This window comes from Amborella trichopoda, chromosome 12 (assembly GCF_054954075.1).
Source record: "Amborella trichopoda isolate Santa Cruz 75 chromosome 12, AtrichopodaSantaCruz75HAP2 v2.0, whole genome shotgun sequence".
NCBI classification, from domain to species: domain Eukaryota; kingdom Viridiplantae; phylum Streptophyta; class Magnoliopsida; order Amborellales; family Amborellaceae; genus Amborella; species Amborella trichopoda.
This window is the reverse complement of record NC_142347.1, coordinates 37,362,769-37,388,824: the sequence shown is the minus strand read 5'-3', so window position 1 is coordinate 37,388,824 and position 26,056 is coordinate 37,362,769. Positions and strand designations below refer to the sequence as shown.

Here is a 26,056-nt window from a genome sequence, read left to right as displayed (position 1 = left end):
TTCCGATGGATTTTTTAGGGGCATCTGTAGTTCTACATTATAAGGTAGCATCCTTATATGAACTTTTTCTATTATTGAAAGCATTTAAATACTGAGGGGTTATTTGGATGTCTAGTAAAACATTGCACGGTAATGTTTTTGCAGTGGTATTGCACATTTCGGCTGTTCAGATTTGAAATCTAGGACCAAAAATGTGCTTCCCAAAAATCATTCTTTTCTCCTACCCTCTTTTTGTCTAACCGGCAAGCCCCTCTCTCTCTTTGTCTGTGTACAAGTGAAAAATAGCCAAAACAATAAAAAAGAGAGGGGAAATCTATATAGGTCGCAATCGTGTATTGTAGAAATAAGGTGCACATAGAAAACCAGTAAAAAATAGTGTTTCAAAGTTGGCAAACCCTTCAATTGATCATTTCAACCAAGATAAGTATATATATATATATATATATATATATATATATATATATATATATATATATATATATATATATATATATATATATATATATATATATATATATATATATATATATATATATATATATATATATATATATATATATATATATATATATATATATATATATATATATATATAAGGTTAGGAATCCGCATCAAATAGGAAACTTCTCATAAATATTACACATATCTTAAAACCAAGAGATATATCTCAGAGTCGTAGTCTTTTTGGATTTCTATTTCCATTAGAAAACTTATCAATCCCACATAATATGAGATTTTTTTATGTGGGTGATTTTTGGATATCATCATATTCAACAATGTAAGAACTACGATTTAAGGAACATCCACATCATCTTAATATCAATATCGAGATTGCAGAATTATATGAGGAGCTGAAAAAAAAATAAAAAAGAAAAAAAATTTGAGATTGGCATCCTTGAGTTTCTTTTCAAGCTGCACAACAATGATTAATAGGTTCATTGAAGAAGACAAAGTACCCAGACGAATAGTGTGACTTCATTAACAACTATTGGAAATTTTATTAGAGAGGACACGAGGAATTCAACAAGCTCAAGTCAAGCTTCTCCCAACCCTAGGAGAATGATGTAATTAGGGTTCTTATGTTTATTTTTATTTTATTTAGTTTTAAGATATTGACATTTAGGTTTGGTTTATTTCAGGTTCATAGTTTTCTTTTAGTACTTGTATGTTTTTCAATTGAAGAGAATTAAGGTATATAATGGAAAGTCCATTTTTAAAAAAAGGTAAAGGGGTTATGATTTGATATTGACGAGGATTTTTTTGGGAACAAGTTAGGTTTTAGGGTAGTTTCTTTCTATAAATTTATTACTGTTGGACCATAAAAAACTAGAGCAGGAGAGAAACTTTTTTTTTCCAAATCTCTTTTGTAAAGAAATTCAAAACATTCATATCATTTTTCCACATTGAATGTATTAAATGAGGTTCAAAAAGAGATTTAATCATTTAAATCGACATGGTCGAAAATATTTCATTATTTTTTAATCTATTTATTCATTTTTCAATGTATTAAATCATTTTTAATGTATTCAGCGGGTTTGAATCAAATTGTAAAAAATAAAAAAATATTTCAATAGATTATAGGATAATGCATTACAAGATGCACTATTCCAAACGATTCCTCTTTTTGTGGTGCCGTAGGTTTTTGGGGTTTTGGCGTTTCCTTGACCAAGAGCGAGAGAGATAGATCCGTTTTTTTTCTTGTCAAAGTTCCTTTCTGGATGTGAGAGGAGTCAATATTTCCTTATGGGTGTGGTTTCTATAATGTTGCAACTTTAAACAATCCAGTTAAGACGCACCTCCAAATTTTATCATAACATGTAATTTTAATGTAAAAAATTATTGGGATTATCGAAATATTTATTTTTATATTTAATTATAAAAATTTTAACTAAAAAAGTGATAAAAATCAAGTAGATTTATAAACATATGAAAATCTTTAAAATGGACGGTCATGATAATGTGTTACAAAATGCACTATTTCTAAGACTCAAAATCTTTTTTTTTTTCTTTTTTTTATATTAAGACATCTCGATGTCGAGATGACTAATTAAAAGCTTTTTCAACATTAAAACAATTTTTCAATAAATTTTTGAAGTGCATCTATAATTCTAGTTGCAACCTTATATAAACTTTTTCCAAAAAATTATTTCTCAAAATTGTACAATGAAATCCTTTCTAGCACGTATATAAAACTAGAGGAGCTCGGGGCATGCCATTGACCGAAGTTATTAAAAAATTTCCATCAACATCCTATGTTTCAATTAACATCTCCCTCTATCCCTTGCCACCCCAAAAACCTCTCCCTTGCCACCCTAAGAACGTCTCCCTTGCCACCCTAAGAACCACTCTCTCTATAAAGTTTATTCCATCACAATTTCAATAAGATTAATGCCATTAAAACTCTCTCTCTCTCTTAAGTAGTCTAAACAAATAATTCCACTAAAATTCTCTCTCATCTTCCATTAATTTTGTTTCATATTAGCTTTTTTAAAACTAAAATTCTCTCTCATCTTCCATTAATTTTGTTTCATATTAGCTTTTTTAAAAAGTCAGAACTTCTAAGTTAATACAATAATAAATAAATAAATTGAGTTAGAGAGATTCATTTTATTGTTATGTTGTATTTTAAACTTTATTTTGATTCTAAAATAAATTTAATAAACAACCAACACTCAACATGAGACATGTTATTGGTATTAATATATTTTTGACATAATAACGAAATTTTTGACACAATAATAAAAAACTATAAGGCAATTGTCACTATTTCTTTTAGAAACCTAAAAAATAGATTTTTGAGAAATTTTAGTATTTTTTTTTTAAAAAAATTGGACTGAAACTGGCCGATTCTCCTATGTAGATCACCGATCCCTCGATCCAACACAGTTTTTTAGGTCACCAATTCGGGTCACCGATTCATTTTTTTTAATATTTTCGGGGGTATTTAGATCCAATGCCTCATAGTATTTTATTTTTCCTTTTTTTTTCTGCAAATTTTATAATTATGAAAATTGATACGTTCCATCTCCTCAATAGGGCGCACCTAAACAAAATATTAAAAAGAATCTTTTGATAAAATATAATGACCACAATACCCTTAGAAGCTTTCAAGGATATTTTGGTTATTTTATTTTATTGGGAATATTTTTTTATATTATTTACAAGTGCAAGTTTAGGAGAGGAGTAGATGCCTAAAATTTGGTGTCAAAATATTTTATAGAAAAAATTAAAAATAAAATAGTGTAGAAACGTGACATTGTGCTTGCGGCCATCTCAACCGTCCATTTAGAATGGATGGTTGGATAGGCGGAAGTATATATTTTCTATGTTGTAGGGGAAGTATAGAAACCTTTTTCATTTTATTATATCACAAGAACATGGTGTAGATATTAGATGAGGATGCGGTTAGCTTGCGGCCAAGCCCGCACATGTAGAAATGCAGGATTGGCAATAGATATATTTTTGAAATATAATTTGATCCTAAATTTTAGAGAATGTATAATCTTTAACATGGAGATCATGAATATGAATAAATAAACAAATTTTGAAAAATAAAAATACTAATTACATTAAGAAAACATTTGGATCTTTAGTTACAATTATTTTTAGATGGAAAGATGGATGCTTTATACCTCTGGACGACATATTGTACAAATGCGATCCAGTCCGCATGAAACAATTGTTTATTTATTTTTATACCAAGTTCCAAAAGAAATTTTTTGAACTTTGTGACACAATCCAAGCCATCCAATTTGATAATTGGCTCTAAACAATCAAATTAGAACCTACCTCAGAACTTTCACTAGAAGAGGTTGTTTTGATGCCTAAATGTCTTCAAATTGATCATTTCAACATCAAGATGCATGGACCTGATAAAAAAATAGATTTCAAGTTTTGGAAACAGTACATCTTGTAATGTATTTTTGGACTGTCAATTTTTATGATTTTCAAGGTTTCATAGATATGCTTGATCTACACTATTTTTAAAATTTTAAATTTATAAATAAAGTTAAAAATATATTTTAAAGCTATCACAAACATTTTCAATATTGAAACCACATTTCTCGACACTATTTGAAGGTGGGCTCCAATTTGATTGTTTAGAACCTCGGCTCTATACAAATTAAAAATAATAATTCTATTAAAGAAATATTTAGACTGTTAGTTTCAATTCTTTTTAGATGGACCACCTATTTGCTTCCATCTTTGAGATGGATGCTTTATACCTCGAGGACTGCAAATGCATAAATGTGGTCGCCGCTGCATGAAACAATTTTCCATTAGATGATGAATATAGAGATGATATCAATAGAAATATATGGAAAAGAAAAAAGTTGATATAAGGTTGCAACTTTAAAATGTAGAATTATGAATGCACCTCAATAATCCACCATAAAATATTATTTTAATGTTGAAAAACCCTTTAATTAATCATCTCAATAACGAGATGTATGAATATGAAAAAAAAAAAAAAACGATTTTGAACCCTAGAAATAATGCATCTTACAACACATTATCTAGACCATCCATTTTACAAATTTTCATATATTTATGGATCAGCTTGATTTTAGCCATTTTTGAAGTTTAAAATTTTATAATTTGATATAAATATAAATTTTGAGATAATTCTAAAAATTTTTATACCAAAATTACATATAACTATAAAATTTGGAGGTGCACCTTAATTAGATTGTTTAAGTTTGCAACCTTATAGAAACCACACGCTATGGAAAATATCTGACTAGTTGGATTGTTATCATCCAATCAATGGCTTAGTAGATTGGGCTGTGATGGCTCCTTAATAGTCATCATATGAAAATGCAGATTATAACCATCCACTAGATAACTGGACGGCTATAGTCGAGTGTGGGATTTATATATGCATTTGTGACCTTTTTGATGGGATCCACTCGCTCTACTGTTCAAATTAGCATTTGACGGCGATAACCTCATGACCATCGTGTATAGCACCATGCGGATCATACAAGATTCTTCTGGGATAAAAGGCGTATCCTCAGTCGATGTTGTGCAAAAGTAGGGTTTTTTAAGCGTCAGAATCTCCACGAACTTCCTTCTCCTGCTCGGCGGCCCCTCAAAATTAGGGTTTGGAGGTGAAGAAATAATGGGGCACTCCAACGTTTGGAACTCTCATCCTAAGAAATATGGACCTGGTTCTCGTACCTGGTATGATTGAGATTCTCCTTTTCTTCTTCTTTTCTCTCTCTACACGGATCATGTAATCAAAGTGCATAGATGCTAATTCTTATTCTCAGCATGATTCTCTCATGAGATCTTTCTATTACTTTTGAGCTCTGAACTATATGCTTTGAAGCTTTTGATATTTGTGATTTGTGTGGAATATTGGTTGGATAGATGCATTTAACTGCTGGTAAGATTGAGATTCTCCTTTTCTTCTTATTTTCTCTCTCTACACGGATCATGTAATCAAAAGTGAATAGATGCTAATTCTTATTCTCAGCATGATTCTTACATGAGATCTTTCTATTACTTTTGAACTCTAAACTATATGCTTTGAAGCTTTTGATATTTGTGATTTGTGTAGAATATTGGTTGGATAGATGCATTTTACTGTGTGAGGCGGTGATTTTAGGGTTTAGGAATGCGGCTAGGGTTTCTTATCAGAAATATAAGGTTGGGGTTTTGTTTGAAATATTGATGCAGGTGAAGTTTCATATTGACCTTCATGAATTGAAGTTGAGCATTTGTTCAATAGAACTGGGTAGCCTAGGTTCCTAGCGATCCTTTGTGCAGGGAGCCCTTACCCAAATGTTGTGGCCTTGGCCCCAACCCTAGTCATGTTTAACATTTTTGACTAATAACTACAGATAGAAATTCTTCATTAACATGTAATATTGCTCTGTATTCTGAGATAGGGTTAGGAGAAAACATAGTTTAGAACACTTGGGTGGACCTACTCGTGTCGTGAATTGGTAGACTCTTCCAAAAAATTGGACTAACAATAACTTGCTTGAGGGGAATTGAATCCTCTAATTGGAGTTGGAGGTTCCAAAGATTGTTTTTCTTGTCTTTTTATTTATTTATTTTTTGATATTCATGGTTTAAGATGTTCCATCACATGTGTTGAGGTTTTTAATTACATAGATAGACTGTTATATGGGGTTAATTTTTAATGGCATGGTGCTTGGGCGTTGGAAGATTCTTAGGTTCATTTAATTATCAAAAAAGTATTTCTAGATCCGAAAGTGAGGTGGATTTGAGATGAATTTGAAATAGTGAGAATAGATCTATATTACAAATTATAAGCCATAAAAAAAGAGTAGGATTCCCAAAAGGAGGGATCACAAGTCCAGGGGTGTAAGATTTATGTTTTCCAAAGTCAAAACAAAGCTCTAGAAAGCAATTAATTTCATCTTTTTGGGTGAATATGAGTGTCGGATTTTCGTTTTTCATTATTCTTTTTTAAGTATGTTTTTTTTTTTCAGGTCCCAAACTGAATAGTCAATCTTGGTTCTAGCTAAGAGAGAGCTTCATAACCATGATTTCTTTCAAAGTTAAGTTGTAAAGGGGTTTGATGAAAGTTGGACCAGGTGATCTAGCATAGTGTATATAATGAAAGTTGGACTAGGTGATCTAGCACTGTGTATATACTATTTAATTTTTCTTTTTCACACATACTTGGACACTTACAATGGTCCAATTACAGTAAATTTTAACTCATAACAAATAAATAAATGACAATTATAGCAATATATCTATATTTTGGCAAAATTGGAAAAAAAAACTCAAACTTTCAAAAACCTTGTCTACAATCTTTCTCACTATTTTTGGGTTTTTTTGGACGAAAATGCCCTTCACGGTAGTCTTTCTACCGTAATATATATTGCAAGTTTTACGGTAATTAAAATACCGTAAATATTTTAAGTAATATTACGGTACTTATGACTGTGAAGCCAATTACTTAAAGTACTGTAAAAATTGAAAGCCATTATACAACATTTTAAGTACTTTAAAAACGAATAAGCCGTTATATGTCATTTTAAGTACTGTAAAAACTAACCCATGTTATACGGCACTTAGAATGCCGTAAACTCTTTTCTCCTTGTGTTTATATTTATCTCTTTCATCTCTAACTTTTTTGGGATTTTCCAAATTATACCGCTAAAAGCCAAATTTCAAATTTCAATATATGCCAAGTTTCCTTAGATAGATCATGTCCTCTGTTTTGCATAGCCGAAGTCAGTGTTTGATTACTCAGATGAGCCAATTGGGACACGGCGATATATCCCAGTTAGGGAGAGAAAAGATTTAGAGAGAGAAAGAAGAGAAATATTAAAAAGAATTAGAGAGAGAAAGAAGAGATAAAAATAGAGATGAAAGAGATAAATATAAACAGAACGAGAAAAGAAAGAGTTTACGGCATTTTAAATGCCGTATAACATAATATGGGTTAGTTTTTATGGTACTTAAAACCCCGTATAATGGGTTTTAGTTTTTATGGTAAGTAAAGTACTGTAATTGGCTTCACGGTCATGGCCAGAGTTTTACGACATTTAAAGTACTGTAATATTACTTAAAAGTTTTACGGTATTTTAATTATCGTAAAACTTGCCATATATATTATAGTAAAAGACTACTATGAAGGGTATTTTTGTCCAAAAAAGCCCGAAAATAGTGAGAAAGGGCGTAGGCGAGGTTTTTGAAAGTTTGAGGTTTTTTTTCCAATTTTGCGAGAATATAGGTATATTTGTGATAATTTCCCTAAATAAATAAACAAAAGTGGTTCTCACTTGTTGCCACTAATTACAATTTCCTTTTATTCAATGAATAAAACCACCACAATGCTTTTGGGGATAAGAAAGCATAAGAAATAAAATACTGCAAACCATAAAGCAAGATGCTGGAAGATTACCTCAACCGGACTTAGTACATCCCATACTAGGACTCTTTCCCCCAATGACATAAGAAATGAAATACTGCAAAACATAAGCAAGATGTTGGAATATTACATCAATTGGACTTAGTACATCCCACATAGAGACTCCTTCCTCCAATGATGCATGTCATCAATTGAAATTTCTCGGATCTTCGAAATATGGGAAAGCATTGACTAAACCCCTTTACAATGCCTTAGAATTGCAGAGTGGGGCGTGTCCATTTTTCTTGTTCTCTTATGGGGCTGTATCCCTATATCTCTTTTAGTGAGATGAGAACATGGAGAGGGGGAGAGAGAACTTTCAAAAGGTGGCGAGCCACCCTTATAGGAATATCAGAGAGAGAATTTTGGTGTAGAGAATGAGAGGTGGGAAGACCCCTTTTTATAGACTTTTTCAGGGGATAGGGTTTCCTTGGGAGTAGCCACTTTTAAATTGATCCATTGCAATTGATCTTAGGAGTCTTATGGGTTGAGAGATCTGAGGATTTTATTCCTAATATCAGCCGTGATTCAAAAGATGATGCAAAATCTTATCATTTGGTTTCTTAAACCTTTATCCCATCAAATATAAGATAAGTAGAATACGAGATACAATGTATTTGGTAAAAAACGTTTTTTTTGTTTATATCTCTTTTAGAGTTCTTAATCTCTTAGGACTCATAGAGCATATCTTGTTTTCATATTGAATTGCTCAAACAAGATATCAATATCATAAAACATATCTAGTTTTAATTTGACTTGGTCAACATGTCCTCATTATTAAACCATATTGGGTTGCCCAAAATAGAGGGCATGCCATCTTTGGCCTCCCATAAAAAAATGGTGTGCCCAAGTTGGTTCCACAAAAGGTGGTGTGCCAACTTGGGGGCTCTTAGGTGGGCCCCACGCGACCCCTTAAAAAAAGTAAGTAGATTTTTTAAAAATTGTTTTGGGGTTTTTAGAATATGTGAAATAAGCTTTATTTTTCGATGAATTTATAAAATTAAGAAATATTTAATTTTCAATATATAAATAGTCATAGAATAAAAAAAGCTCACATATTCTAAATATCCAAAGCCAATTTAATAAAATCAACTTATTTTTTTTCGGGGGGTCACGTGGGGCCCACCCACCTAAGATCCCTAAAGTTGGCACACGACTTTTTGTGGAGCCAACTTGAGCACGCCATTTTTTTTTATTGGAGGCCAAAGATGGTACGTCCCATATTCTGGCCAACTCTTATTTTGTGGAGATTTTATATCTTGTTTAAATATGGTTTAATAATGAGGACTTGTTGATCAAGTGAAATTAAAACTGGATATGTTTTAATATATTGAGATTTTGTTTGAGCAATTCAAATTGAAAACAATATGCTCTATGAGTCCTAAGAGTTAGCAAGTCTAAAAGAGATATAACTAAGAAAAAAGTTTTTGATTAGATACATTGTATCTCGTATTCTACTTATCTTCTATTTTGATGGGATAAAGGTTTAGGAAACTGAAGGATAAGGTTTTGCAACATCTTTTGAATCATTATGGCTGATCTTAGGAATGAAAGAGTCATATATCTCACCTCATAGGAATCCTAAGGCCAATTGGACTGGACCACTTTAAAAGTGACAATTCCCAAGGAACCCTATTCCTTGAAAAAATCTATAAAATGGGGCTTCCCCACCTCTCATTCTCTACACTAGAATTCTCTCTTTGTGATATTCCTATAAGGGTGGCACACCACCCTATGGAAGTGCACTATCCCCCAGTCCATGTTCTCATCTCTCTAAAAGAGAGATAGGGGTACGACCCCATAAGAGAACAAGAAAAGTGGGCACGTCGGCTCTGCAGTTCTAAGGCATTGAGGCTTTGAAGAAGATAGTCGTTTTGCTCTCATACTTTGTGAAGGGGTTTAGCCTGTGTTTTCCCATAAGATCTGAGAAAGTTCGATTGATCTCATGCTCCATTGGAGGAAGGTGTCCTGGTGTGGGGTGTATTAAGTCCTGTTGAGGTAATCTTCTGATATATTGCTTTGTGGTTTACATTATTTTATTTCTTATGCTTTCTTATTCCCAAAAGCATTGTGTTGGTTTTATTCATTGAATAAAAAGAAATTGTAATTAGTGGCAGCAAGTGAGAACCACTTTTGGTTATTTTTTTTTTTGTTATGAGTTGAATTTATTGTAATTGGATCATTGTAAGTGTTTTAGTTGGTGTGAAAAAAAAAAATTTAAAATCATTTGCACTGTGCTAGATTACGTAGTCCAACTTTTATTATTGACATCGTGTTAGATCAGTGTTCGCAAAATCGAATCGGAGTGGTTAATCGGACTTGGGGTTGGGAGTGGTTAGATTCAGAGCAGGACTAACCGGGCTAACCGGTCCAATAGATTATTTTTAAATGGGTCAAAAACCCCTTAAAAAAATAAACAAATAAAAAAAAAAGAAAAACTTAGATTAAGTGTATACGATCATATTACATACATTTATCTTACAAAAAAATAATTGAAACTACTTTTTTTATATAAATTAATATTTGAATACTATGGAGATATGTCAATTGAATTTGACATTAATTCAATTGATGAAGTTACAAAGTCCAACTAACATTGGCAAGGGGGATTAGGGTACTATCGTGTTTCGCTATTAGGGTTCACGGGGTGAAAAATCTGAGTAAGGCTTGTTGGAGTCTGTAATGCCGTAGTTGTGCCCCCTCGCTAGTCAACGACATTTCTTGTGGTACGCCCTTGGCGAAAGTCTCCTAGACTTCTCTAAATAACCAGGTTACGATGCTGGTTAGGGATTCGTCTCTCCCTTGTCGAGTAGCTGCTACGTCTCGATGCCTGGACTTCCTCTCGAACCAATCTCATTGGATCTTCCTGATCATCGGGCACCGCATCAAGTTGTGCCCCTTCACATTCCAGGACGACTGAACCTTGCCAGTCGTTTTCCATTGTCCCATCTATCTCCTCGTTATTATGCGCCTCATCTTCATCTTCTGCATAATCCTCACAGTCGTTATCCATGTCCACTCTCATGGCTCCTTTATTGGGTGCTGCAGCATCTGCATTATCATCCATATCGGCAACTGCCCCACTAAAGAAATTCTGGTGTAGTAGTGGGGTCCTTTGTGATACCCACTCATAGGCGAGGTCCCTACCTAAGATGTAATCAAGGTTGATCGGAATGTAGTTAATGGGGGTCCTCTTTATATGTCTCTCGCTCAATTTCAAGTTGTAATGAACGTACACCAAATTGTGTAACGTCTGAGTCTTTAACCTATTTCGCCTCGGGGCGTGTATCCATTGAAATGTACTCCAGTTTCTCTCACAACCCATTGAAGCAAAGGTTTGACTCAGAACTCTAATTGAAATCTTTGGCAATTGCTTTGTTCGATTTTTGTGTGTCTTCCACCATTGTGCTGACGCAGACAAACATAGAAATACTTAACAATAGAAAAGAAATTGATTTAGAAAACCACAAATAGTAATGTACTAAATTATTTTAAATTTTAACTTAAAACTACATAGGTGCAATTTCCAGCTGCCTTTTTGGCATTGTTGTATGCAAGCAAATTCCCCATTTTTTTCCATGTACATAATAAGCTACAAATATCAAGATGCGTATACAAGAAATTAGTACAACATACAAATGCAATTCATTTTTCTGAATTGAAATTTTATTATAGACTCGTTTTGATTAAGGTTTACTTGCTGCATACACTCTATCTGAGTTTCAAGATTTGGCTCAAGCCTGTAGATGCAGTTTCTCACCCCCTTCATGATATCTACATCATCTAAGGTGACATTGGAGTACAATTTCTGTGGGTTAAGAAATAAACCTGCACATGGTTTGTTATATGGAAAAAGTTTATATAACGATGCAACCTTATAATGAAGAACTACGGATGCACCTCAAAAATCCATCCGGAAAGGTAGTTTTAATGTTGAAAAACCCTTTGATTGATGATCTCGACATCGAGATGTATGACCATGAAAAATAAAAAGATTTTAAGTCTCAGAAATAGTGCATTTTACAACATACTATCTATTCCGTCCATTTTCAAGATTTTCATATTTTTATAGATCTACTTGATTTTAACCATTTTTGAAATTTAAAATTTTATAATTAGATATAAAAATAGATTTTGAGATAATCCGAAGAACATGTTCCATCAAAATTATATACCATGATAAAATTTGAAGGTGCACCTGACCTCTACAGCTACGGATGCATCCGTATGCCAAATGCACACTTGTTATATTTTTAATTACGGTAAATTTACTCAAAGTTGAGAAAGAATCATGAATTGGGACAATGAATCATAAATTACCTGCCGCATTGATATCTCGATGCAGTTGGTTTCTCCACCTACGATCAACGATCTCCATTATCTCATCAATCCATATGTTACTATGAAATATAGCTTTCCTTGCACGTCTCATTGCATCAAACAAACAGAAACCCCATTGTTCGTTTATCATCAAAGTTAACTAACCTCAACACTTGCATTAGAGGTTCAGTTACAGAAACATGGTTGCATCAAGTTCAGAACATCTGATCGACAAGGATGGTTTCAACCTGCCTTCCATGTTGACTCGTTGATGCCCTATCAGTTTACCCCTCGTCATAGCGTATCATTAACCCCAATCTTGCTTTGTTGCCCAATATTGATTGTATAGTAAGAAACACTGTGGTGAACCTAGTAGTGGACTCTCGGACAATCTCTCGCATGCAATGCTCCTTCATCAAAGCATGGAGGTACGTGTGATTGTATATGAATATTGTATCCTACTTGCACTTCAAAATACAAGTTTTAACGCTCTTTAGCTTCCATATTTCGTTAAACATCAAATTAATACAATGGGCAGCACAGGGAGTCTAATAAAGATTGGGTCTTGTCTCCATTAGCAACAAGCCTGCGTTTCTGTGGTTTGCAACATTGTTAGTTACTATGTTAGTCACCACTTGGACCACATTTTCACCCAACCTCATCTACAATCTTGTCCATGTGTGTGCATATCTGTCTTTTGGTATGTTTTTTTCTTGATATGTCAATACTAGAGCGGTAAACAATGCATGCCCCTAGGACAACCTATAAAAAAATTAACAAGATGCTTGTGGGACTTGTCCTTCCAACCGTCTGTCATAATGGTCACTCAGCAGACCTTGAACTTCGCAATATGTTTATCTACATCATGAACAACAGCTTCTAAACATGGAACTGCAAGTTCTTTCGCAGTTGGGCCTCTAACACCTAGCCCTGCCTTAGGTGTAGCAGATACCATCTGTGGGTAGAAGTCGGAGCTCGTAGAATTAAATGATAGCTCATTAAGTCCAGAGGGTTTGTCGGTCATTGGTGGCACATCTATGGGTTCATGTCGGTGAGTAGTAGATGGCTGACTATAAGAGGATGGGCGACTAGAGAAACTACACCACAATCTACTAGATGTGGACCTAAGAAATGAAGGCCCGCATCCTCCCCTACTCGGTACTACAAGTTGTTGAGGTTGATAGCTAGTGGATGCACCATCCCTTCTCCCATACATCTCTTGAATTTCCATTTGTCTATAATTCATCTCTTGGAGGCTGGCAATCCTAGCTCGTTCCATTTGTACTTCGAATTATGCTATTTGGTCCTCAACCCCTCCCTTCCTCCCCCCCCCCCCCCCCTCGTCATAGCGTATCATTAACCCCAATCTTGCTTTGTTGCCCAATATTGATTGTATAGTAAGAAACACTGTGGTGAACCTAATAGTGGACTCTCGGACAATCTCTCGCATGCAATGCTCCTTCATCAAAGCATGGAGGTACGTGTGATTGTATATGAATATTGTATCCTACTTGCACTTCAAAATACAAGTTTTAACGCTCTTTAGCTTCCATATTTCGTTAAACATCAAATTAATACAATGGGCAGCACAGGGAGTCTAATAAAGATTGGGTCTTGTCTCCATTAGCAACAAGCCTGCGTTTCTGTGGTTTGCAACATTGTTAGTTACTATGTTAGTCACGACTTGGACCACATTTTCACCCAACCTCATCTACAATCTTGTCCATGTGTGTGCATATCTGTCTTTTGGTATGTTTCTTTCTTGATATGTCAATACTAGAGCGGTAAACAATGCATGCCCCTAGGACAACCTATAAAAAAATTAACAAGATGCTTGTGGGACTTGTCCTTCCAACCGTCTGTCATAATGGTCACTCAGCAGACCTTGAACTTCGCAATATGTTTATCTACATCATGAACAACAGCTTCTAAACATGGAACTGCAAGTTCTTTCGCAGTTGGGGCTCTAACACCTAGCCTTGCCTTAGGTGTAGCAGATACCATCTGTGGGTAGAAGTCGGAGCTCGTAGAATTAAATGATAGCTCATTAAGTCCAGAGGGTTTGTCGGTCATTGGTGGCACATCTATGGGTTCATGTCGGTGAGTAGTAGATGGCTGACTATAAGAGGATGGGCGACTAGAGAAACTACACCACAATCTACTAGATGTGGACCTAAGAAATGAAGGCCCGCATCCTCCCCTACTCGGTACTACAAGTTGTTGAGGTTGATGGCTAGTGGATGCACCATCCCTTCTCCCATACATCTCTTGAATTTCCATTTGTCTATAATTCATCTCTTGGAGGCTGGCAATCCTAGCTCGTTCCATTTGTACTTCGAATTATGCTACTTGGTCCTCAACCCCTCCCTTCCTCCCCCCCCCCCCCCCCCTCGTCATAGCGTATCATTAACCCCAATCTTGCTTTGTTGCCCAATATTGATTGTATAGTAAGAAACACTGTGGTGAACCTAGTAGTGGACTCTCGGACAATCTCTCGCATGCAATGCTCCTTCATCAAAGCATGGAGGTACGTGTGATTGTATATGAATATTGTATCCTACTTGCACTTCAAAATACAAGTTTTAACGCTCTTTAGCTTCCATATTTCGTTAAACATCAAATTAATACAATGGGCAGCACAGGGAGTCTAATAAAGATTGGGTCTTGTCTCCATTAGCAACAAGCCTGCGTTTCTGTGGTTTGCAACATTGTTAGTTACTATGTTAGTCACCACTTGGACCACATTTTCACCCAACCTCATCTACAATCTTGTCCATGTGTGTGCATATCTGTCTTTTGGTATGTTTTTTTCTTGATATGTCAATACTAGAGCGGTAAACAATGCATGCCCCTAGGACAACCTATAAAAAAATTAACAAGATGCTTGTGGGACTTGTCCTTCCAACCGTCTGTCATAATGGTCACTCAGCAGACCTTGAACTTCGCAATATGTTTATCTACATCATGAACAACAGCTTCTAAACATGGAACTGCAAGTTCTTTCGCAGTTGGGCCTCTAACACCTAGCCCTGCCTTAGGTGTAGCAGATACCATCTGTGGGTAGAAGTCGGAGCTCGTAGAATTAAATGATAGCTCATTAAGTCCAGAGGGTTTGTCGGTCATTGGTGGCACATCTATGGGTTCATGTCGGTGAGTAGTAGATGGCTGACTATAAGAGGATGGGCGACTAGAGAAACTACACCACAATCTACTAGATGTGGACCTAAGAAATGAAGGCCCGCATCCTCCCCTACTCGGTACTACATGTTGTTGAGGTTGATGGCTAGTGGATGCACCATCCCTTCTCCCATACATCTCTTGAATTTCCATTTGTCTATAATTCATCTCTTGGAGGCTGGCAATCCTAGCTCGTTCCATTTGTACTTCGAATTATGCTACTTGGTCCTCAACCCCTCCCTTCCTCCTCCCCCCCCCCCCCCCCCCCCCCCCCCTCGTCATAGCGTATCATTAACCCCAATCTTGCTTTGTTGCCCAATATTGATTGTATAGTAAGAAACACTGTGGTGAACCTAGTAGTGGACTCTCGGACAATCTCTCGCATGCAATGCTCCTTCATCAAAGCATGGAGGTACGTGTGATTGTATATGAATATTGTATCCTACTTGCACTTCAAAATACAAGTTTTAACGCTCTTTAGCTTCCATATTTCGTTAAACATCAAATTAATACAATGGGCAGCACAGGGAGTCTAATAAAGATTGGGTCTTGTCTCCATTAGCAACAAGCCTGCGTTTCTGTGGTTTGCAACATTGTTAGTTACTATGTTAGTCACCACTTGGACCACATTTTCACCCAACCTCATCTACAATCTTGTCCATGTGTGTGCATATCTGTCTTTTGGTATGTTTTTTTCTTGATATGTCAAATACTAGAGCGGTAAACAATGCATGCCCCTAGGACAACCTATAAAAAAATTAACAAGATGCTTGTGGGACTTGTCCTTCCAACCGTCTGTCATAATGGTCACTCAGCAGACCTTGAACTTCGCAATATGTTTATCTACATCATGAACAACAGCTTCTAAACATGGAACTGCAAGTTCTTTCGCAGTTGGGCCTCTAACACCTAGCCCTGCCTTAGGTGTAGCAGATACCATCTGTGGGTAGAAGTCGGAGCTCGTAGAATTAAATGATAGCTCATTAAGTCCAGAGGGTTTGTCGGTCATTGGTGGCACATCTATGGGTTCATGTCGGTGAGTAGTAGATGGCTGACTATAAGAGGATGGGCGACTAGAGAAACTACACCACAATCTACTAGATGTGGACCTAAGAAATGAAGGCCCGCATCCTCCCCTACTCGGTACTACAAGTTGTTGAGGTTGATGGCTAGTGGATGCACCATCCCTTCTCCCATACATCTCTTGAATTTCCATTTGTCTATAATTCATCTCTTGGAGGCTGGCAATCCTAGCTCGTTCCATTTGTACTTCGAATTATGCTATTTGGTCCTCAACCCCTCCCTTCCTCCCCCCCCCCCCCCCCCCCCCCATTTTTGGGACTTTTGTCCCCCCTTCCTACTTCCTCCACATCCCTTTCTCTTTGCACATTTTTTTCCTTTTCCATCAGTAATTAATTTTAACATTAGTTGTTTTACTTCCGGTGGCACATCTTTACAACCGGTGACATTGTCTTTTACTCAAGTAAGGTGCTCTTTTAGGCGATAAACACCACCACCCATTTCCTTGTTACAAAAATTACATCGAACTCTTATCTTATCATTCACTTTTATGCCGTACTACCACGCCACATCTCCCCTCATCTTATTATTTTCTTGTAAATTTTTCTGAACTTACAAGTTCATTAAAAAATTTATTTTACCAATAAATTTTACTTTTCTTGTAAAATAACATATTTGTTTGGGATATATTTGCCTCAATATTTTACCCAAGCAAGGTGCTCTTACATTTTCGATGACCCAAAAACTAAATAAAGCCTTACAAAGTGATCCATCCCTCTTTGCATAATGCAACTCAAGGTAATTAAGCATACAAGTAAACACACAAAATAAATAAACTAATAAATGAAGTGCAAACAAAATTTCATTTTTAAGATTAAATTATTTGCAACAAAGATTTGTATTTAGTTCTTTATGGGGCCATAGAAGAAAATAAGAAAAGAAAAAGTAAATTATGGATGATGCAACAATATATGCTTGTATATTGTTCAAATAGAAGAAAGAACCAGTGTATACATGTATGCAGATGTGAGTGCACATGTGGTGCATAGTTTAGGCCATGCCACTGCATTATCCATAGTTTGTTACTTTGTTCTCGATGTCTATATAGTTTTATCAACCATGTTATTCACCATAGTGTACCCAATATTTTCTATCATAAATAAAAATCTTATAATTTTTAGTATACGAGATATACTCATCCTTCCTGTACCATATAGTAAGTAGATGGGGATGTGTTAGACCAGAGGATGCACTTAATAAAAATAACTACATCATGCACTTAACAAAAATAACTAAAAAGATCAAGCAAAAAAAAATCAAGCTAAAGATTAAGCGACATTATCATGCACTATATTATACACTTATTTTATTTTTTTGTTCGGAAAACATATAACATTAAAAATATATATATATTTATTTTTGTCATATTCATCACAAAAAACATATTTTTATAAAAAAACATAATTTTATTGAAAAACACAAATTTATTAAAAAAATCTAAAATCGAGCCAAAGTCATCAAGAACACTAGAATTAACCCAAAATAAAAGGAAATTCAATTCGTATGATAAAAGATGTACTATTTTCCGCCATTATTACAAATACAACTATATCATGCACTTAATACAAATAACTAAAATGATCGAGCAAAAGAAATCGAGCTAAATATCGAGCAACATTATCATGCACTATATTATACACTTATTTTATTTAAAAAATATATAACATTAAAAAGAAGGAATATATATATATATATTCTCATATTCATCACAAAGAACATAATTTTATAAAAAAAAACGTAATTTTATTGAAACGAAAATTTTATTAAGAAACTCTAAAATCGAGCCAAAATCATCTAGAACACCGAAATTTTCGAGTCAAAATCAACCCCCAATCTTCTTTTTTTTGAACAAATTAAAATAGGGATATGATGAATACTTCGATTACGATTCAAATGCCCCACATTTCAGCATTGAGAGTGTTCTTCAAAAAATGGCGGAAATTTCAGTTCATGAAATTTTCATGACAAAAACTGAGGAAAAAAATCCATATAAAAAAAATTTAGTCGGTAATAAATCAACATACCTATTATATTTGTCAGATGAAGCCTTGATGATCAAAATACACAGCTCAGTTTGATAAAAAGCGACCAATAGATAGATCAGAAATCAATTTTTTGGATCAAACACAGTCCTTCGAGTAACAGCTTTTCGGGCCGAAATCAACCTCCAATCTGTCTCTCTTTGGACAAATTGGAATAGGGAAAATGATGAATGCTTCAATAATGATTCAAAGCCCTCAGTTTCATGAAGATCCTTGCGGTATTGAAGCTGTTATTGAGAAAATGACGGAAATTTCAAAGCTTTGAAAATCCGCCACTTCAATTTGCAAATTCTCATTCTTTTTCGATTTTTCATTCTAGATTCAATGTTTTATAGAGATTTGGTAGTGTTATACAACAATAAAGCACCAAAAAATGGCAGAAAATTGAATCTAAAAAGTTGTAAACGGTGGATTCATGGGTTCGTGTATTATATAATGGTCCTTTTTCAAATAGCGCTTTTTTTTTTTTTTTTTTTTAAATATTCGTTATTTTAAAAAAAACGCCCGTTTTATCATTAAACCGGTCCGGTTTTTAATAAAATTCACCGGTTTGAGGCCTAACCGGCTGGTTTTGGAACCAAAATTTTTTTCCTGAGGTGTTTGTTAGACTACAGGTACTACAAAACTGGGCCTACCCGGACTCGGAACCCTAGCGGTTCTGAGCTAACCGGTCGGTTTTGCGAACATTGTGCTAGATCACCTAATCCAACTTTGGTTCAGTGGTTAGGGCTTAAGATCTTGATTTCTCACCATATAAAATCTTGGAAGAAAGAAGACTCGGGAATGCACCATTCATTGATAGTAGCTTTGCTACCAAAGCTGCCAACCGAAAATCTGTTCCAGGCAACCAATAGAAATGTACTCTTCTGTTGCAATTTTCAAAAGATATTTATGTTTACTGTGATCTAAATATAGTTCAGAGTGGAATTACTTTTTTTTTTAGTTTTTTTTTTTTGGATTGGGGGGGGGGGAAGGTGGCATGTCTTTATGAATGGGTGTAGATGGTACTTCGTGACTTTCTTTTGGAAACTTGTTTCTTTTTACTATTTTCTGTCTCTGCGTTACTTTTCCTTATGCATGTGTGATGTTATTGCTTTGGGTCTTCACAGCCGTGTGTGCGGGAACTCCCATGGATTGATTAGGAAGTACGGGCTCATGTGTTGTAGGCAGTGCTTCCATAGTAATGCCAAGGCTATTGGCTTTGTCAAGGTAACTTGATCTATTTTCATTCCCTTTCTTCGATTCTTTCTGTTTATAACAATCACTAACAATCGCATAGTGATCTTACAGTTCTCTAATTCTAGTATCTTGATTCTTGATTCCAGTATCGTTAAGGAAGAAATTGGCACTCCAACAGGACACGAAAGAGAGATGCGTGTTGGTCAATTTTTGCGTCTTGTCTTATTTGGGTGCGTTTTTGGTACTCTTCATTGAACTTTGGATATGAGAATATCAGTGGTTTAATTTTGAGATTTCAAAACCTGTTTAACTCAATCCATTAAGGAGTAAGTTCCTGGTTTCTTTTGGACTTCAAATGTAATATGGGTGCTACCACATGTTGCTAATATTTTGTTCCTAGCTAATCAAACATATATCATAAGCAATCCTATTGTGTGATATAAAACAACGGGCTTTGAGCGAAGGGGCTGATTCTCAACTGTCCATTGTTAACATAGGATAGTCTGACAAGCCTTTAGAATCTTGTTTCCAAACAACGGATTGGCCCAGTTCAGTTTTCTTTTGGTCAAATTTTACGTGAAAATGACCACTTAAAAATGACCTTGTGATGCATTGTATGAGAAATTAGAGTTGGGACTTTGTCATGGTGATAACATTGTTGTTCGGGATGGAGTTTCGATAAGCTGTATTGCTATTAGGAAAAAGTTTATGTATGGTATTAACTTTATACTTTACTAGTAAGGTGCACCTAAGAGACCCACTAGAGAAGGATGTTCTTATGATTGAAAACTCTCAAATCAATCATCTCGTCCGCGAGATTCATAGACATGAAGAAAAGGGGATATTTTGTTCTAAGAATAGTTCTCCTAGCACATTATGTAGATCATTAATTTTCAAGATTTTTTGAAAATTTCGAGTGATTTGGATTGATCATCGTGATATCGAACTACGGATGCACTTCAAAAATCTATGGATGCACCTCAAAAATCTCAAAAAATTTCAAATGATTTTCGAACACATTTATGTAGGACTATGGATGCACCTCAAAAATCCATTGGAAAAGGTAGTTTGAATGTTAAAAAGCCGATTGATCATCTCGACATTGAGATGTATGACCATGAAAAATAAAAAGATTTTAAGTTTTAGAAATAATGCATTTTACAGCATATTATCTATACCGTCTATTTTCAAGATTTTCATATGTTTATAGATTTACTTGATTTTAATCATTTTTTAAAGTTAAAATTTATAATTAGATATAAAAATAGATTTTAAGATAATCTTAAGAATATTTTACATTAAAATTATATACCATGATAAAATTTGAAGGTGCATCTACACCTACGGATGCATCCATATGCTAACTGCACCTATATATATATATATATATATATATATAAGAAAAGTCTTCTTAACGTCTATAGGCGAAAGTGAATAGTGATCTCGCTTATTTTCATCACCGCAGTCACGATTGTCTGGTAGTGTTTTATTTTTTATTTTTTTTACTATAAATCGGAATGACCTGAAATTTGGAGGGTATGTACATCTTATTGAGGAGCATCTAATAAAAATATAAAAAAAATGATGCGCGAAAACAAAATGATTAAAATACCCTTGAAAAGTTTTGGGGGTATTTTGGTTAATTGTTTTTATGTAAAAATATATTTTTTTTATAATTTTCAAAGATTCCCCTATTTTTGAAGAATACACGCTTTAAATTTCAGGTCATTCCAATTTGTAGAAAAAAATGAAAAATGAAACACTACCGGACAATTGTGACCGTGCGGTGAACTTTGGACGGTGATGAGGGTAGGCGAAATCACTGTTGATTTTCGTTTGTAGGTGTTGCATAGTGTTTTTCATATTATATTCAAGCAGACATCCGTGATCGTCAGATCGGCCCAGATTCAATCTGGACCGTTGGGCTCATATGTTTATATGAGCTACTGGGAGCTTTTTGATATATATATATATATATATATATATATATATATATATATATATATATATATATATATATATATATATATATATATGAAAATGATCCTGTAAGCCTGTGGGCTCACAAGAAAAAATGAGCCCAACCGCTTAGATTGAATCTGGGCTAATCTGACGATCACAAATGTCCGGTAATGTTTGAATTTTAAATTTTTTCTGCGAATCCTAATCACTTGAAATTTTAGGCGTGTGCTCTTTTCATCAAGCCACATCTAATAAAAATATAAAAAAATAATATATAAAAAAATGACCAAAATATCCTTGAAACTTTATGGGGGTATTTTGGTCAATTTTTTCATATAAAATATTTTTTGAAAATTCACCTATTTTTGATGAACACACACTTAAAATTTCAAGCGATTTAGATCTGTGAAAAAAAAACTTAAATTATAACACTATCAGCCATCCGTGATCGTCAGATCGGTCCATATTCAATATTGGCCGTTGGCCTTCTTTTTACATGTGAACCCACTGGTCCACATGATCATTTTTCATATATATATATATATGTGTGTGTGTGTGTGTGTGTAAAACATTTATATAAGGTTGCAACCTTAAAATGTATGCTTACATATGCATCTCCAAAATGTATGAGAAAATGTTGTTTTAATGTTCAAAAACTCTCTAATTCATCATCTCAACATTGGGATTGGGATGTATGAATATATATAAAAAAAGATTTTTGAGTCCCAAATATAGTGCATCTTGCAACACATTATCTAGACCGTCCATTATTAATATTTTTGTATGTTTGTAGATCTACTTGAGTTTAACCATTTTTGGAATTTAAAATTTTATAATTAGATATAAAAATAGATTTTGAGATAATCCTAAGCATTTTTACACCAAATTTACATGTTATGATAAAATTTGGAGGTGGTCCTCAATTGAATTGTTTAAACCACACCATATATATATATATATATATATATATATATATATATATATATATATATATATATATATATATTGATAAATGATATCGAAGTGTAAGAAATGGGACTCTAAGTATAACTGCTTGGCTTAGTCTTTTGACCATAATAAATGGTGTATTAATACATTGGTGATTATTACAGATAAAAGCATTAGATAATTTATAATTGATAAAGAGTCTACTATCATCTGCAGTATTTAAGATTTGAGTTGTTTTGTCAAAATATTTTGGAAGTACTAAACCTTCATTGATGCAATTAAGGTCAGCCCCTGAGTCTATTAATGCTGAGGTTTGAAAGCTATAATCTTTTGCTACAATTATAGTGACTTGAACAAACCATTTTTGAATCATAATTTTATCTATCAAATTGACAGAGGGAATTGTTACCAGATGAGGTTTGGCTTCTGAAGTTTCTAGTATATTTCCTGGTGGATCAGGCTCATATGTTATAAGCTGATCGAATTCTAGTTCATCTGTATCTGACTCTGGTTGAGATAGATTTTGTAATTCTAAAGTCTTAATTCTATTTTTTAATTGATTTACTTCTTTTTTGACTTCTTTGATTTCTTGTTTTAATCTACAGTGATTTTGAACCAACTATTTTATAACAAGTAAGCAAATAGCATACCATTATATTTGATTAATTCTTGTAATATTCGGATATAATTAAGGCAAAATAAAATTATTATAATAAAAGGAATAATTGAAATGTCAATAACAAACCACGATGTGTGTGTGTGATTACCTATTTTAATACTGAAGACAAGTTTAAACTGCATCAAATCATTAGATCTTATTCATATGTATCACAGATTACAAACCATAAACAAACTATAATCAAACTAACTGAAACATAATCAAACTGACATAATCAAACTGACTGAAACAAACAAACTGTAACGTATATGATACAATCTAGTGAAAACATAAACAAACACTTACTGCTTACAGATACAATAACTGGAGAATAACTTCCAGTTGTGAGGACAGTATGATGGGAGTGTATGGAAGTTACAGTCACACATTTTAAACTAAGAAAACTAAGATATGAAATTGAGATAAGAAGATAAGAGAGAACCTGGTTTTGATGTATCAAAAAGATAGGAAAAACCTGGATAGCATGAGACAGGTTCTGGCTGTGAGGTCAGGACAGCAGTTGTAGTCTTGCATAAATAGCAAAGAGATGAGAGAGCAGAGGGATGAAGAGTGATGAAGAGAGATGAAGAGAGTAGATGAAGAGAGCAGAGAGAGAGCAGAGCAGAGTGTGAGAGGGAAGAAGTTCGGAGACCTTCATTTGAATGAGGAAGGTATGCCCTTTTATAAGCAAAGGATGAGGTTGCTTCGTGAGGAAGGAAAGAGGTGAGGTGACTTGATTAGACCAAAAGGGAAAAGAAAGGACATAAAGCAAAAAAGCAAAAGAGGAAAAGACAAAAAGAAAAAGAAGATGCTTAAAGAGGCATCTTAAACAGTGACATGTTTGTCTTCTTATGTCGGCAGCACAATGCCTCATTTGTCGTATACGTCGGTAGCTTTGTCGTATGTGTCGGCAGCTACAGTGAAGGGCATCTTGATATAGTGGCTTGAGGTGACATGTGGTATGGAAAGTAGCTGTGAGGTGACATGGTACGTGTAGCATCTTTATGGTCTTTGGCTGAATTCATTGGGTCTTCTTCTTCTGGGTCTGTTTCTTCTTCTTCTGGGTCTGCTTCTTCAAGTGGGAAATATTTATTGGTGTGCAATGGTGAGGATTGTACGGTTTCATCTGATGAGACTGGTTTTCTTTCTGCTTCTATAAAGATTTCCTTCATTTGTTGTTCTAAGGTTTCTTTGGAAGCATTCGGGTTTGATTGGAGCATATTTCGTAAATATGTGGGAAAGTCAAATGAAGTATTGGGTGTATTATGTTCACTTGGACTTGGGTTATATATGGGTTTTTGTGGAGGTATTCTTTTGGGAACTATGGCTGTGGAATCCATATTAAAGATGTCCCACCATTTAACTGAGATGGTTTTGCCCAGTCTTGAAATATAGGTATGGTCGGCTGTATTATTAACAGATATTGAGTATTCCCATTTCATAATCCATGGGAGTTGGTATAGTGGCACAAAGTGTAGGTGATTGTCAGTATTATTATCACTATTATTGAACCTCACAAATTGTTCATGCACTTTTTGGAAAGCAGGAGGTAAAATTAAAGTAGTTGATTCCCAAACTAAAAACCAATTTTTAAACCAGTTAGGGAACCGTTCGAAAATAGGTAATCTGAACTGGATATACCAATTATGAGTATTGTTTGGATTTTGATAATAAAACATTTTATGCCAAGCTTCTATGTATTCGGCATATTTATAATATTTGTATGAAAAATCAGGATTATGTAATTTCTTCCCTTGAGCAGGATTGCAACCCCACTCATCATAAGAGAGTAATTTCTTAATCTGGATTTTGGAGTATGCAATTACTCTAGTATTTTGTTGGTAGTAATGGACAACAGATATGGATCCTGTTTCCATGAGGATTGCTTCATAATATTCTCTAGTTTTGACTCCATTGCTTGGATTCAAATGGTTTATCAAGTATAATGGAGCAAGTTTGATAGGGTCCATATTCGTATGGTGATCATCAATGGTAATGTCCATAAGGTAGGCTCTTTCAATGTATGAAGACCTAGGAAAATTAGGCTTCTGATTTGATTTGGACTGTGCTTGAGAATAAGCAGGAGTAGATGTATTAGCTTCTGGGTAAGTAATTTGGTGAATAGAAGAATTGGAAGGTGAAAGGGTTGTCAAAGGCGGGAATTCACCTTCAAATGGTATTATATTCAGTGGGCGTTTCTCAAATTTTGGATATGATTTTCAATATCATTTATAATAATCTCCTCCTTATTTTTAACTCTTAATGTCTGAGATTGAGTTGCAGTATTACCTTTTAGATTCCTAATTAAATTTGCCATATGTAGGTTGCGGATAATGACAATCTGGACGATCAAGGGTCCAGCAATTTCCCCTAAGCGGCTCTTCCTGGCCTTGGCGGGTACTTTGCCTAGACTTGTCATTTCGTCTCTTGGCTTAACTCTCGGACCAACTTTCTTAGATGTAAATTTAAGTAGGTTTCTACAGTAATATTGTAACTTTTACTCTTAACAGTTTACTGTTGGCTCTGATACCAAAACGCGCCCAGATCTACAGTGATTTTGAACCAACTATTCTATGACAAGTAAGCAAATAGCATACCATTATATCCGAATATTACAAGAATTAATCAAATATATTGGTATGCTATTTGCTTACTTGTTATAGAATAGTTGGTTCATATATATATATATGGTGCAGTTGGCATACAGATGCATATGTAGCTGTAGAGGTAAGGTGCACTTTCAAATTTTAGGATGGTTTATAATTTTGATGTAAAATATTCTTAGGTTTATCT

General features: G+C 34.3%; 1 protein-coding gene across 1 annotated transcript; it reads left to right on the top strand.

The window, feature by feature from the left end:
- Positions 1-5,016: 5,016 nt before the first annotated feature.
- LOC105420087 (small ribosomal subunit protein uS14z/uS14y/uS14x) lies at positions 5,017-20,158 on the top strand. The gene is made up of 3 exons (XM_011622340.3): positions 5,017-5,184; positions 19,626-19,725; positions 19,842-20,158. The coding sequence occupies exons 1-3, from the start codon at positions 5,123-5,125 to the stop codon at positions 19,848-19,850; spliced, it is 171 nt and encodes a 56-aa protein (XP_011620642.1). The 5' UTR covers positions 5,017-5,122; the 3' UTR covers positions 19,851-20,158.
- Positions 20,159-26,056: the final 5,898 nt, after the last annotated feature.

Bases quoted from the DNA above. Each gene is read 5' to 3' on its own strand.
- LOC105420087 (XM_011622340.3), top strand. From the start codon at position 5,123: ATGGGGCACTCCAACGTTTGGAACTCTCATCCTAAGAAATATGGACCT. The intron at 5,185-19,625 runs GTATGATTGAGA...GGGTCTTCACAG, and splicing joins GGACCTGGTTCTCGTACCTG to CCGTGTGTGCGGGAACTCCC.